The sequence below is a fragment of the Geotrypetes seraphini genome, chromosome 7 (assembly GCF_902459505.1).
Source record: "Geotrypetes seraphini chromosome 7, aGeoSer1.1, whole genome shotgun sequence".
In the NCBI taxonomy this organism is placed as follows: Eukaryota; Metazoa; Chordata; class Amphibia; order Gymnophiona; family Dermophiidae; genus Geotrypetes; species Geotrypetes seraphini.
The window spans coordinates 107102323-107118297 of NC_047090.1; the positions used below are offsets into that span (position 1 = coordinate 107102323).

Here is a 15975-nt window from a genome sequence, read left to right on the forward strand (position 1 = left end):
AAGTGAAGATGGGAGCTAAAACAAATTGCTTAAAAAAATTACAATAATATCTGGTAAATGGTTTTTAAATTGATCTATGTATTTCTAGCTGTATGTGCTTTTGAGACAGCCTGCTGTATGCCAGTGGTACATTTTTTTTTATTCTAACAGATCTTTAACCTATTAAGTCTTATTTTCAATAATTTGTATCTCAAAATTCTAAATAAACAGTTGCCTCCTGAGCGTTATCATTAATAGTAGTATTGGGGCCCCTTTTGCAAAGCTATGGTAATGAGGAATGGTGCAGCAAATGTGACATAGCCCATATGAATGAAATGGGCTGTGTTGCATTTACTGCGCGGGACTCATTACCACAACTTTGTAAAAGAGGCCCATAGCAGAGAATTCATCAACAGATGCTAACCACTGAAGACGCCCATTATATTCCTATTGGCAGCTTTAACATTTAGCACACTGTAATGCGGTATTGCCTGTTGATGAATTCCCCCTTTAGTGTTGCAAAATAAAATGCGACATTAATAAACAATAGAGCCTGAGAGTTTAAATATTTTATACCCAAATTCCCAAATTAGATGCCTTTTATACCTTCCACTCCCACTCTTGCTCATATTTTAGGATGGTGCTTGTACAGTTCAGTATATGACTTTAATCGTTTACTTGATTAGAATATGAATGGAATGGTTTGTAGATGCCAAAAATCCATTCTAAATAGTGAAATATGAACAGTTTCCCTCACTTTGTAGGCAGCTGTGGCTTTCTTTAGCTGCACGTTCTTCCCTTTTTAAAACTGCTGGACTAGTATGGGAGTCAGTGGCAGAGCCACGGGGGTGGGGGGGACACCTTGGGGGCCTGGCCCTAACCCCACTTTGGACTCGGAGGAAGGGGGGCCCTCCAGAACTGCAGGACTCTCTTCAAAAGGCTGGTGGGGATGCCGAAGCCCGCCAGCCACTTCCCAAGCCGCTCTTTTTCCACCTGGCACTGCTTCTTTAACATGTTAGTTGGCAGCATGCCTCCAGCTACCACTGGGATTTCTTGCACATGCTCAGTTTGCAAACTGAGCATGCTTCAGAAGTCTCGCCTGTGGCTGGAGGCATTCCGGTGATTTCTGTGTTAAGCAGTACCAAGAGGAATGGAGCAGCTAGAGACTGGCTGGCGGGGCTTTGGCATCTCCTCTCTGCAAAGGTATCTTTAGAGCATGGCAGAGGAGGAGAATGTGTTGATCCCCCAGTCCATCCTGGGTGTCCCCAAAATTGGAAGGCTGCTGTACACCTGAAGGGAGTTATTATAAACTCTCTGTTCTCTTTTACATTGCTTTAAAACAGAAGCATATACCCTAGAGAATGACACAGTGATAGAATTTGTCAACGTCCCTGCGGATAACCACGGGACACCATCCTGTGCCATTCTTTAGTGTCTGTCTCAACCTGAGGCCTTCTACACCAGCATTCTTCAATGCAAGGCTTGAGGGTCAATGGTTGTGCCCATTCATACTCTGATTCTTCCCTCTCTCTCCCTAAAAAATGAGATGGGGATGGTTTCCCGCAGTTATCCGCAGGGCCGGTGACAAATTCTGTCATCGTGTCATTCTCTATGGGGTCAGTTTCTTTTCAAACAGCTTAAACATGCCTGTATTCTTTTTGTTATTGTGATATTCATCTCATCAGTAGGTGACCTTCATGGAAGAAACTGCTGCGCTGATGATTGGGGAGTTGAGGTTGATAGCAAAAGTGTGGAGTTACGCACCCTCTCTAAAAGCTAAGCTTTCTGTATTTTATCAATTAAATTAATTTATTCTCCTCTGAATGGCCCAGACACAGAATTTGTCGCATGATACAGCATTATTGATCTCCAAAGCCTTGAATACGCTTGTGATATGGACTTAAAGCTGAAGCCAGATGAGTTGGTTCCATGTTTTAACCACTTCATTACCTAAAATTTCACCATTAATGGCTCTTCTGCTTCTGAAACCAAGGAGTGAAATCAGCTGCTACTTCAGTCCATCTACATTTTTTGGGTGTCAGTATGAAGAATAAACACCCAGATAACTTATTCTGTTGCATTTGATATGAGATTAAGATCTACCAACAAACGCTGCTCTTGCGCCACATGTAAGAGAACTTTATCTGAAATACCTTCCATCCTCTGCCAGGAGCTCAAGAAGCCATTTTGTTGGAGTATTTTGTATTTGAAGGTGATGATATCATAATTATGCACCATAACTTAAAAACATTTTTTTTTGTGTGTCGTGAGTGCTTTGAAATACTGCTAGTAATGCTGTTTTTCATGGAAGATAAGCAGATTCCCTAAATCACACAAGTGGTTGCATGATCATACTCTGTGACAAATGAAGTGAATCTTTAAGAGCTTTCTGGAAAGGCTAAAGCATTTGTGATACTTATAGTACTGCCACAGCTCCAAATGATTGGATAAGTCTTCCTTGTGCTGTAGCTCTGTAGAAAATTCTCTCCCTAGATTTTCTGCTGTCTTCTCTGCTCCCCTCCTCACTTAGTTTTATTCTTGTTAGGTTGCTTGGCTTAACTTTTATTTTCTTCAACAATATTGAGCCAGTCTTAGTAAGTTTAAAAGTCTCCTGAAAAGCAGGCTTTTTAAGGACGCTTTTAACTGAGTTATGCGAATTTTATATATTCAGGATGCGTGTTAGAGTACTAGTAATGCTAATAGGTGAAAATTGACCAGTAACCTTTTCCCCATCCTATTGTTTCATCACCCTGCCCTTTTTATTTGTTTATAAATTGTATTTAACCCTTTATTTTTTAACCTTCTGTGTTTGGTTGGTCTAAAGTTGTTTTAACCGCCTGGTTTGATTATGTGTTTTTCTTTTCACCCCAATTTTATTATTATTTGTAAATCATACTGAATTACGATTTTGCAATCAAATTTTTATTAAACTTGAAACTTCGGTTTCCATCAATAAGCCATCACCAGGAGGACACCCTGCCAAATTTGTTTTCTTTTCAGACTATCTCCTGTCAAAAGCAAACATTTCTGCCGTCAATTTCTATGATTTGCTTCATTTGTTTTCCTCACCATGTTCCAAAATGCAGGCCAGTGATTTCACATTCTGCTTTTAAGGGACCAGAAGTTCATTACCATGCTATTTCAGTGGCAGTGCTGCACGCTGATTTACGTAAGTCCTGGTTTCCATTCCTGGGCCATCTTCTATTCTGTGTTCTGCCAAGTGTGGGAAACTGTAGTACCTGGGGCAATGAAGAGTTAAGTGACTTGCCCAGAGTCAGAAGGAGCAGGCTGGGATCAAACTTGTAAGAGCGGATAGTGTAGCTGGTTTTAAGAAGGGTTTGGACAATTTCCTGGAAGAAAAGTCCATAGTCTGTTATTGAGAAAGACATGGGGGAAGCCACTGCTTGCCCTGAATAGGTAGCATGAACATAAGAATTGCTGCTGGGTCAGACCAGTGGTCCATCATGCCCAGCAGTCCGCTCACGCAGCAGCCCTCTGGTCAAAGACCAGCACCCTAACTGAGACTAGTCCTACCAGCGTACATCCTTGTTCATTATGAACTTGTCTAACTTTGTCTTGAATCCCTGGAGGGTGTTTTCCCCTATGACAGACTCCAGAAGAGTGTTCCAGTTTTCTACCAATTTCTGGGTGAAGAACTTCCTTACTTTCGTACGGAATCTATCCCCTTTTAATTTTAGAGAGTGCCCTCTGATTCTCTCTACCTTGGAGAGGGTAAACAATCTGTCCTTATCTACTAAGTCTATTCCCTTCAGCACCTTGAATGTTTCGATCATGTCCCCTCTCAATCTCCTCTGTTTGAGGGAGAAAAGGCCCAGTTTCTCTAATCTTTCACTGTACAGCAACTCCTCTAGCCCCTTAACCATCTTAGTCGCTCTTCTCTGGACCCTTTCGAGTAGTACCATGTCCTTCTTCATGTACAACGACCAGTGCTGAACGCAGTACTCCAGGTGAGGGTGCACCATGGCTCGGTACAGCGGCATGATAACCTCCGATCTGTTTGTGATCCCCTTCTTTATCATTCCTAGCATTCTGTTCGCTACTCTTTGGGTTTGGCCAAGTACTAGTGATCTGGATTGGCCACCGTGAGAACGGGCTACTGGGCTTGATGGACCATTGGTCTGACCTAGTAAGGCTATTATGTTCTCAGGGTAGTGAGGGAGCAGCTCTAACCCCTCTCTCCTTCCGATAAGGCCTCAAATTAGTTATCTGAAACAAGACCACTAATCCTCCAAAGTGTGAAAAATAAAAGGCACTCCCCCTCCAATTTTGTTTCACTCATAGATGCAATATTTTTGTTTTTGTCCTGTTTTAAGCTCATTTTGCCCAAGTGATAGTGCCCATTGGGAAGGTTCTATCCATCTGCCTGTTTGCATCTATGCATAAAAATAGAGACATCCCCTATCATCCTAATGTAGCATACTTTACAATGTCTTTTTCCTACCCGGTCTCTGACCAGACATGCGTGAGTTGGCAAATGGAGGAAGCAGAAACCTGACATATCACAATGTAAGTGTATACTTTCCAACTTCTGGTTATTGAAGACAGTCCTTAGCTGACTTAGGGGCTCATTTTGAGAACATTTAGACACAAAGTACCATAGGATTCTGTGGTACTTTGTGTGTTTAAGTGCTTTGAAAATGAACCCTTTGGTATAAACTTGCTTGTTGTCTTCTCTTTGGGAAAAGCATAGTTACTTCCTGCCTACAGCAGATGTTATTTGAAGGTAAATCACAGACCCATCCAAGTACCCCTGGGAGGAGTTATCTCCTAAGTTGAAACATAATGATTGGAATGGAGGGAAACTGCAGGGCTATGGCAGCACAAGTGCTTTTAGATATAGAAGAGAAATGCCTTTTTGCCTTTGCAGAAATCTCTGAAAGATTCCATGTGTTCATTGCCGCGTGTGGTCATACGGGCCTTGTGTAACTGGTGAATTGCTGTTTTCAGAGAACAGTTGATAAACGTAAAATCTGCTTCATTTCCTATTAGTGTGATTCTGAAACAAAAAGAAATTGAAATTCAGATAAACCCAATGATTTTCTGATCATTGGATCTCATATGTTTAAGATGGAGCTGAATTTTCTATGGCTGGATTCCTACAACCTTTAATTTGTCAGGAATACAGCATTCCCAAGGTGTCTTCTAACTCATTTTGTATGATATCATTCCATTTATGGCTGTCTTATTATTTTCTATTTCAATTGTATATAGTAGTTTTTTTTGTTTTTGTTATGATGATAATAAATTTTAACTAGGTGCATTATCAAGATTGGTTTGTTTTTTTCTGAGTTAATTATGTTTCTGAGACATCATTGTAAACTTAGAGGCACAGAGCCTGCAAAAGATGGCAGTGTACCATTCTCTGTGTAATTTTTGCACAAGGTTTGGCCACTAAAAGTATCTTTATTTTGAATTCAAAAATCATATCTTGAAATTATCTTTGTGTTTAAATTCATCTCTTATTTGCTGTTAACTGTGGCAGACATTTCAATAGGGGAGAAAATGTACATCTTAATTTTTTTAAGATATGGATTCCCCCACATAATAGACATAACAGCAGACTAGTAAGTGTGATTCGGCCATTGTCACTAGGGTTATTTGGGGGGGAATTCCTACATAATGCAGAATTTGCACAAAATTCCCCTCCCACACAGAAACCCAGATTTGCTCTCCAGACTGGTGTAGGGACTAGGAGAAAGTGATGGCTAGAAAAAAAAAAGCAAAAAGGAGTATTGGGGTCAGCAGCATGAGCGACAAGGAGCAGTGTTGGTCCAAAAGAAAGAGGAGATTGTGGCAGTCATGTTGGTCTGTATGGACCAAAAAGCAGGGAAAGTCTGGGGGAGCTTGGGAGGGAAGATGAGAAAAGTTGGGAATTTAGTTGGGGAGGAGGGGTTAATCTTGGGGTATAGTACAGAAAGAGAAAACTAGGGGAGTGGGGAGAAAAGACTTAAATGTTGAAGGGGTTTTGAGCCTGGAAGGAAATTTGTGGTTATTAAGTAACCTTGGAGAAGGGTGACGAAGGCTTCAAGATGAGGAGGGGGGTGGGGATAGCAGAGAGCTGAAGGGATGAGAGTTTTGAGCCTGGGTGAGATCAACAGTGATATGGTGGGGAGGGGGCAAGCCTTATGACTGGAGAAAACTGCACAAAAAATTTAAAAAAGCTGAGTAATAATTTTCTTGTATTGAATTATAAATTATTACTTAAACAGTCAATTATATTGTTTTATATGAAGAAATAAAGTCTAGAATTTTAAAATATTGTGCTCAGAATTTCTATTTATTTATGGGGGGGGCAGAATTCTCTAAAAGAATGGAATGTATGATGTAATTTCAGCCAATAACCCACAAGAGATAATGTATAGCTAATAACCTAACCCAAACACTCTTGTGTAAATCAAAGATAGGCAATTAGACCAGAGGAAAAAGAGTCTCAGTAACCCCACGAACCACCCACCAGGGATAATATATGTTCGCATCAATATGGGGTTCCGGTATCTATCATTGACTCAAAAACCTCAGAGTAATTAACTATTTTTAACATATAATTTTTGTGTTAATTTTTTTATCATATAATTGTCAGCCTAGCATTGCTAGCAATCAGCATTGGGTAATTTCAGTACAGGCATATTAGGCATCATATTAGATACTGGTATATTAGGCCAGGGTTTCTTGATGTTAGTGCTATATTAGGCCAGGGTTTTGTTGGCTTAATTTACCAGCACCTAACATTGACGCCCACCAGTGCTAAGGCAGTCCACACCCAAACTAGAGAGTAGCACGGGGACAGAAATCCCACCCTGTCAAAGTCCAACCCGTCCCCGTGAGGAATCCCTCCATCCCCACCCACTCCCCGAGGAATCCCCGCCCGTCCCTATAAACTTCAGAAATAGTTATTTCATTTAATTATGCTACTGAATTAAAGGCTCTGGTAGAAACCCATTTACAAATAAGCAAAGAGACTTTATTAATTTGGAAATATTAATTGGGAAGAATACATACTTTGTAAATGGGTTTCTACCAGAGCCTCTAATGTTTATAAATTTTTATCAACACAACTAATATACTACTTTATCCTGAAGCAAAAAAAAAAGAAATAGAATTTTTTTCCTACCTTTGTTGCCTGGTTTCTGCTTTCCTCATGTTCTCATTCAATTCCTTCCATCCACTATCTCTCTTCTCTCTGTGTCTTCCATTTGCTCTGTTACTGTGCCTCTCCCCCCTTCCAAATTGGTCTGGCACCCATCTTCTTCCCTCCGCTCCCCCCATAGTCTAGCATCTCTGTCTTTTTCCCTGCCAGCATCTTCGCTCCACTCTCTCTTCCCCACTTCCTTTCAGCGTCCTCCCCCCCATCTTCCCCATGTCCTGTCAGCATCCTTCTCCTCCCTCTGTCTTCCCCATGTGCTTTCAGCGTCCTTCTCCCCCCTCAGTTTTACCCATTTCCCTTAAGTGTCTTTTCCTCTCCACTCCACCTTTCCTCCCTTTCTCCCTCCCTGCCCCTTACCTTCGTAGCGCTTCCCCGCCCGACCGACAACAGAACAGGCCCGGTCCGACAAACCTCCCTGCCCTGAATCCAGCTGCTGTAAGAAGGTAATTTAGAGGTTTGTCGGACCGGGCCTGTTGTCGGTCGGTCGGTCGGGGGAAAGCGCCACGAAGGTAAGGGGATCTAGCCGGCTCTGCACCCCCCCTAAAGCTGCCCCTGGGCAGACTGCCCCCCCCTTGAATTTTTCCTACCTGCCCTGCCGCAGCACACAGCTGACCAGAAGTCTTCCCGATGTCAGCGCTGATGTCGGAGGGCTTTGCTTAAACCCTCCCTCCGACGTCAGCACTGACATCGTGGAAGATTTCCGGTCGGCTGTGTGCTGCGGCAGGACAGGTAGGGAAAAGAAGACGAGCCTCGCGGCTCGAGTGCATCCAACCCCGCCGGAATCCCACGATCCTAGGGGGCGTCCCCACGGGATCCCTGCGACCCTAGGAGGCATCCCCACGGGATCCCCAGGACCCAAAGGGGGAACCTGCGGGATCCCCGTGCAGCTCTATAGCCCAAACTCTACTCCTAACCATGCCCACTTATTGGATAGGCGCCTCACAGTAGCTGCCTATCCAAAAATTAATTAGTTAAATAATTTTTAATGTTTTTAATGGCGCTTTCAATTACCATGCCAATTTTTAAAAAATTAAGTTAGGCGCCTTAGTAGGCATGCCGATCTAGGCACCTACCAGCAAATGCCATATTTAGAAAAAGGGCCAAAGTCAGGGGTGTCAAAGTCCCTCCTCGAGGGCCACAATCCAGTTGGGTTTTCAGGATTTCCCCAATGAATATGCTTGACATCTATTTGCATGCATTGCTTTCATTTTATGCTAATAGATCTCATGCGTATTCATTGTGGAAATCCTGAAAACCCGACTGAACTGCGGCCCTCGAGGAGGGACTTTGACACCCCTGGTCTAAGTGTTCTCAAATTTTTTGTTTTGCCAATGCCCATGCACTAATGGAAGAATTTAGTCTAAGATTTGTGGATAGCTCTATGTCTATAAGGATTCAAGATGATTTACAATTGCACATGAGTCCATTCAAACAAGGGTGCTGTACAGAAGAAGTAGTGGCAACAGATTACAAATTGAAAAAACAGCATATGAGGGAACAGCTGAACATGTGATGGGAGCTTACAGAGATTACATTACAGGAATCTACAGTCATAAAACAAAAGTGAGCAAGTAAATCATGCTGGATAGTTGAAATGTTGATTGCTGAAAGCAAAATTTGGATAATTCTGAGAAGTCTATTAGGGTCATCCTGCTGCTAGGTGTTTTTTGTAGAGAAATGTTTTCAGCTTTCTTCTAAAACTCATGTAATTAGGGTCAGATCTCATATCTGGAGGAAGGCTGTTCTAGTTCGTTATTGAGACATAGATGAACAGTGACTTGAATATGCGTTTGTATCTGACTCCTTTTGGTAAGGGGAGAATTATCTTGGAGGTGTCAAAGAGTCTGGCAGACATGAATTGGAGATCAGAGAAGATTTGAGTTATTGCTTCAGCTGAGTTTGAATGGCATATCTGGTAAAGGATGTTTTGAAGTAGATTCTTAGTGCTATGGTAAAGCCAATGTAGTTGATGTAGGTAACCAGAAATTGCATCATACTTTCTTAAGCGGAAAATGACTAACTGTTGGAATTAGGAGCTAATGGGAAATATGCACTATTTCATGGATAGATTATCCTACCTTCTTATTTAAATGTGGTTTTGGAAAAGGATTTCCTTTACTTCTCTTGATGTGGGCTGGTAAGAGATAAATTGATTATAATAATATTAATATTTTGTCTTTATTGTGCTTTATTCCTTTCCTATTTTGATGGAAATTCTGATAAAAAACCCCAAAACAAAACTATGAAACAGACTAATAACAAAAACAATATGCAGCAAAGGCCTCTCAGCTTCAGGTACACTAGCAGCATGGACAGTTAGCAATTCTCTCTTCTGTCCACTAGAAGTCAGCAATAATACTGGTAATGTGTCCAGAATGCCACAGGCATTTTTTAAAAATGTTAAAACATACAAAAATTTTTATTTATAAAGATCAGGCCCCAATTAGGTAAATTGTGATAATGCTTAACATACAAAGGTTTTTTCTTTACATGTTTAAACATAATTGCATTTACAAAATAAAGAGTAATAACAAAAACAATATGCAGCAAAGGCCTCTCAGCTTCAGGGACACTAGCAGCATGGAGAGTTAGCAATTCTCTCTTCTGTCAACTAGATGTCAGCAATAATACTGGTACTGTGTCCAGAATGCCACAGGCCTTTTTTAATAATGTTAAAACATACAAATATTTTTATTTATACAGATCAGGCCCCCAATTAGGTAAATTGTGATAATGCTTAACCAATGTAACTACATACAAATGGTTTTTTTTTCTTTACATGTTTAAACATAATTGCATTTACAAAATAAAGAGTAATAAGATCTCAAAATATTGGGTACAATCATGGATATAGTCTGAAATCTTTCCAACGAGAAAAACTGTATAATAATCCCTGGATGCAGCCATCCCAGATATGATTCATTTAAGTAGACAGGCTGTTATAGACTGAACAAAACTCATTGTAACTAGCAGACTATGTAGTCCTTAAGGAAAAGCATGTCCACTTATTTCTTCTGTTTAGGAGGAGGTCTGTATATTCCAACCACTACAGCATGGTCTCTCTCATAAGGTTCCAGTGTCAGTTGCTCCTGTGGTTTCATGTTTTCTTGCTGCATTTTCTTCACTTCTGAAGCAAAGACAGCCTCAGGAGCAGCAGTAGAATCTATACAGTTGGCCTTAATAGATATAACAAAATGTCCACCATTCTTCAGGAAATTATGTGCATTCAAAGCTACAATTCTAGTCTGGTCTGGCTGGGCAACATCAGCAAATATGACATCTACCATGCCTACTAGCATGCGATATTTATGAGGGTGGCGAGCATCCTCAATCACGGGAATTATATTGGTGCGTTTCTTGGCCACATTGATGAGATCTCGGCCAGACCTGTGTGAGAACTCCACAGCATACACCAATCCTTCCGGCCCAACTAAGTCAGAGACATGCGATACAGTGGTGCCAGATGCCGCTCCTAAATACAGTACTTTGGTACCTGGTTTCATATGAATTTGATCCACTCCTCCCAGAATTGCAGCAGCAAGCTTTGAACGGAAGGGATTCCATGCTCTGTACTCAATTTTGTTTTCTCCCTCCTCCACAGAAATTCTTTTCTCTCCATATACAGACTCCCCAGGAACCAGATTTTTTGTTACCAAGGCATCTTCTTTTCCCCGGCAAATAAAAACTCCTTCATGTCTGTGAGGCTCCACAGTCACTTTCCTTCCTCCTCTAAATCCTCCTCTTCCTCCACGGCCCCCTCTTCCTCCACGGGCAGGTCCTCCACGCCGAAATCCACCTTCAGGAGACCTAAAAACGCCTCCTCTACCGCCTCGGAATCCTCCTCGGCCTCCACGGTCCCCAAACCCGCCACGGCCTCTTCCTCTACCACCACCACGGTCGCCAGAACCACTTCGGCCTCCACGAAAACTGAAGCCTGGTCGCATGATACAAGATCCAGCTAATCCCCACGTGGGAAGAAAACTAAAACTCAGCAAAGAACACACGTGAACTCCACTAAGACGGATCTTTAGGGCTATTTTTTTTTTTTTTTTTTTAATCATTTCCTCCCTATGCTGATTGGACTCCGTTTTCACTATTGAGAATCTCATTGGATCAGAGGAATAACCCATGAGTCTGTGGCGCAGGCCAGCAGACATTTTAATTGGATTCCACGGCAGGCAGCTAGCTGCACTTAATTCTCAGACTGCTTGTTTATTGTGCGGTGCAGCCTGTCCTGTATTGCTGAAGGTTCCCAATTTCAAACTGCTTGATTTCCTAAGACGTTATTAGATGAGAAAATGTGTTTTTAAAACTGTTTCTTTAAGAAGCCCAGACCCCCGGACTCTTTGTGACGCTCAGTCCTAGGTAGAACACTTTATAAAAAGTGCCTATAAATAGCAATCTCGGTCTATAATTCATGAATTAATTTATGTAGTCTAGACCCTCAGGGAAGTGTCTGAAAGCCCGTAGATGCAAATAAGTGCTGACTAGAAGTGGCGAAAACTTAGAAAGGCTTGCCTGGTTACCAAGCTTCCATTTGACAAAAACAGATTTAAAAATGCAGCACCACTGTATCTACGCACGAGTAATTCTGTAACAGGGCACCTATTTAAGGAGCTAGTTATGAATGATACCTATTTCAAACTTATTCCGTAGGTGTTTACTTTTCTTTATAGAAGACTGGCACAAGTAGCCAAAAATGTGCTATTTAAAGGTGGGAGGTCTTACACAGGTTTAAATGCCAGCATCTAGTTATAGTTATAGTCATGGCTTATAAATTTATATTCCCCCCAAACCGAGGTGGATTACATATTATACATACTGGGGATGAGCAGTCATTTCCTGTCACTGGCGAACAAAAATGGACAAGGTTTCATTTGGTAATATCAATCAAATATAATCAGAGTTCTCAATAATTCAAAAATATTTGAAATAATTAAATAAAGTGCTCAGACCCTCAACCAAAAAGAACGGAAGAATTAACACCACATTGGTTGCTTTTGGGACCATCATATCGTTTCACTGTCCCAAAATGCCATGTTATTGTATATGAACTATCAATGTAAGAATATGATCTTATTTCACTTATCTGCAATGCTTGGCTATATTCGGCTGGCTCAGCAACCACTCTAATGACATCAAGACATCAAACATAAATGTTAGTGCTTCCTGAATGTACGTGAAGCTGCAGTCTTGTTAAAGCCGACCCCCCGACTCGAGTTTCGCCCACCGTTGCTTCTTCAGGAGAGGACGCTAAAACAGATAATTTGTCCCCATTAAAACCCCCTGACATTAATAATTTCAATGAATATCAATCAATCACCTTACTAAAAAACATAATATCAAATACTAACTATTCATACCTTTGTTTGGCCACAACTCACTGGAACTCACCCAAACCGGAGAATGCTATCTAAATGCTGTAACTTTTAATAATCTTTTTTATTTTGAAAATTTTTACAGTGCAGTAAATCTTACAACTAGCACAACAATACTCAACGTACAAGACCAAACAGACAAGAAAGTCTACCATGTGGTTTCTTCACGGAGACTCAAAGATTTCAATAATAGCAAACCAAGAATCCACCTCTCCTCCAATCACCCACCCCCTCCCACCCTTCCAAGCAATCCAGTGTCAAAAATTCAAAAGATCACTTCAAGCTCTAGGAGACCTAATCTGGACCTTAGTCACATAAATGCAGCACTCAAAGTTCCGTGCTTTCGCATAGAGACAGTTTGTTCTGTCAATCCAGTCTGCCCAACCATACATGTTCAGTAGTGTGTTTAGGTTCCATCTACTGGAGTCTCCATCAAAGCTCACTCCAGCCCATCTTAACCATCCCAGCCATAGAAACCTTCCATAGTCTGTCCTCAACTGAATGTCCATATAAGGGACAGAGGCCGTGCAAGCTTGCCCAGTACTGGCCTTAGTTCTTTCAATGTATACCCATTATTTTCTGATTAGAGATCCTCTGTGTTCATCCCACGCTTGTTTGAACTCTGTCACCGTTTTCTTCACCACCTCCCTCAGGAGCGCATTCCACACATCCACCACCCTCTATGTAAAGAAGAATTTCCTAACATTACTCTTGAATCTACCACCCCTCAACCTCAAATTATTCCCTCTGATTTTACCATTTTCCTTTCTCTGGAATAGATTTTGTTCTACGTTAATACCCTTGAAGCATTTGAATGTCTGAATCATATCTCCCTGTTCCTTCTTTCCTCTAGGATATACATATTCAGGGCTTCCAGTCTCTCCTCATATGTCGTCTGGTACAAACCTCCTACCATTTTCGTTGCCTTCCTCTGGATCGCTTCAAGTCTTTTTATGTCCTTTGCCAGATACGGTCTCCAAAATTGTACACAATACTCCAAGTGGGGCCTCACCATCAACCTGTACAGGGGCATCAACACCTTCTTTCTTCTACTGGTCACGCCTCTCACTATACAACCTAGCATCATTCTGGCACCTCTCCAACATATGTTATTCTCAAGTTGATCCCTGCAGTCAGACTCTGCAGAAGTCTCTACCCTGGACACTGGAAGCTCGAGCCAGCATGGATTGGTGGTGCTGCACTCAGTCACTTACCAAGGGCATGCTCCTTCAGATAACTTCCTGGGTAGTTGTAATGACAGGTGTCAGTCTCCATGGCTGAAGGGCTCTTTTCAACCATCAATCGATTCAAGGGCATTAGTTGCCCTCTCAGAGGAATAGTCAGTCAACAGGCTGGAACTGAGAGCTATTCAGCTAACTCTGGTGAAATTGCAAAAGACTCTGGAATGCCAAGCAGTCAGTCTTCTTCGACATTGTTACAGTGGTGGCCTATGTCAATCGCCAAGGCAGCACCAAGAGCACCCATATGTGTTTGGAAGCACGCCTCCTCTTCCACTGGGTGGAATGTCATTTGTAGGCAATTTTGGCAGTGCAAGTAGCAGGAGTGGACAATGTCCAAGCCGATTTCCTCAGCAGACAGGCTTGGACTGCCTATGCCTTAGATCCAGGCAAGTGGACGCTGTCAGTGACAGTATTTCAAGCCATTGTTTGGTATTGGGGTCGGCCTTGATTCAACCTCATGGCGACAGCAAAGAATAAAAAGATGGACAGGTTCTTCATTCGACGATACGGGCCCGGAAGTGAGGGTCTAAACCAAGGGTATCCAACCTGCGTCCCCGTGAAGGAATTTGTGTGGCCCTGGTTGAGGGCGATGCAGTGTTTTCCTCTGCTGCCCCTGGGTGTTTACCATCTTGCTGGCTCCCTCCTCTGTTTTGCTGCAGTGTTTGCGCATTTGTGTGGCCCCAGAAACACTTTTTTCGGCCAGTGCGGCCCAGGGAAGCCAAAAGGTTGAACATCCCTGGTCTAAACACTCTAGTTCAGCTGTGGCCTTGGCCTACTCATGTAAGTCTTTCCTCCCTGGCCCATGATAGGCCGAATCATTCAAAGGATTGCCTGTCATCAGGAAAAGGTTATTCTGGTGGCTCCAGATTGGCCCCACAAACCATGGTATGCAGATGTGATGCATTTTCAAACGGTTCCCGGTCTCTGGTTCTCTGTGCTTTAGGACCTCTTGTCTCAGGGTCCGGTATAGGATCTGGATTGCTGTGATCTTACAGCATGGCTCTTGAACGCAAAGCGCTAGAGTGGAAAGGATATTCAAAAATGGTTATTACCACTGTTTTCAAGTCTAAGAAGCCAACTACAGTCTCTGCCTATGCTAAAGCATGGAAGACTTCAGCATTGTTGCACCCAAGAGTGTGCAGAGCCATTTTCAGCTCCAGTATCTGTGGTGGTAGGTTTTCTCCAAGCCAGCCTTGACAAGGGACTCAGCATGGCTTCTCTTCGGGTACAAGTTGCAGGACTCTATTGTTTCAGGGCTCCGGACCACAGACCTATGGTGGCAACTCATTCAGACATAGCTAGATTTTTGAAGGGTGCTTTCTACATCAGATCACCGTTCAAACCACTGTTCCCTTCATGGGGTCTTAATGTGATTCTGTGGGGTCTCAACAAAGCTCTTTGAGCCACTAGAAGAAGCGTCCCTACTGGATTTGATGCTAAAGGCGGTCTTTCTGGTAGCTGTGACCTCGGCGCAGTAGCATAGTAAGGGGGCATGGAGGTGGTCTGCTCCGGGCACATCTTGCTGAGGGCACCTGTCCTCCTCTCTGCCCCCTGCCTCTGCCCCTCCCCCGCCTCTCTGCACCCCCACTCCTTCCCTGCCCCCACAGTTGCACGTGTGTGCCGCTTCCCATTCCCCATACCTCTGTAATGTTGCTGGCATGAGCAGCAACCCCCAACCTGCTGTTGCACCAGCTCTTCCTCTATTGTCACTTTCTAGATCCATGCCTAGGAAGTGACATCAGAGGAAGAGCCAATGCTGGCCTGACAGCAGCTTGGGTGTTGCTGCTCACGCCAGGAACATTACAATCAGGGTTCACTTGCCAGCATTTCAGTCCACAGGTTCCAAGAAACAGGACCAGATTATAAAGAAGTTGGATGCAAGAAGAGTGCTTCTAAAGTATCTAGAGGTCACTAATGCATTTAGACTCTCTGACCATCTGTTTGTGCTGACTCATTTATCTAAATGAGGTGCGTCCACTTCCAAGGCCAGGATTTCCAGATGGATCTATAAGGCCATTTTGTCAGCCTACATTATTATCTATGGGAAACGGTCCCCTGTTTCTGTTAAGGTGCTTTCAACCAGAAGTGTAGCTTCATCAAGGGAAGAAGCTAAGAAATCTCTCCAGCTTCTTGTTATTTCGCTGACTGTCCAGCCTTCTTTCAATGTGAACCGCCTAGAAGTCGCTTGACTATGACGGTATAGAAAAATAAA

General features: G+C 42.7%; 1 protein-coding gene across 1 annotated transcript; it reads right to left on the reverse strand.

The window, feature by feature from the left end:
* Positions 1-9541: 9541 nt before the first annotated feature.
* Positions 9542-11192, reverse strand: LOC117363296 (rRNA 2'-O-methyltransferase fibrillarin-like). Its single transcript, XM_033950764.1, has one exon. It carries the CDS (start codon positions 11086-11088, stop codon positions 10150-10152), a length of 939 nt encoding a protein of 312 aa, XP_033806655.1. The 5' UTR covers positions 11089-11192; the 3' UTR covers positions 9542-10149.
* Positions 11193-15975: the final 4783 nt, after the last annotated feature.

Excerpts from the sequence above, each read along its gene's own strand:
- LOC117363296 (XM_033950764.1), bottom strand. The coding sequence starts at position 11,088 with ATGCGACCAGGCTTCAGTTTTCGTGGAGGCCGAAGTGGTTCTGGCGAC.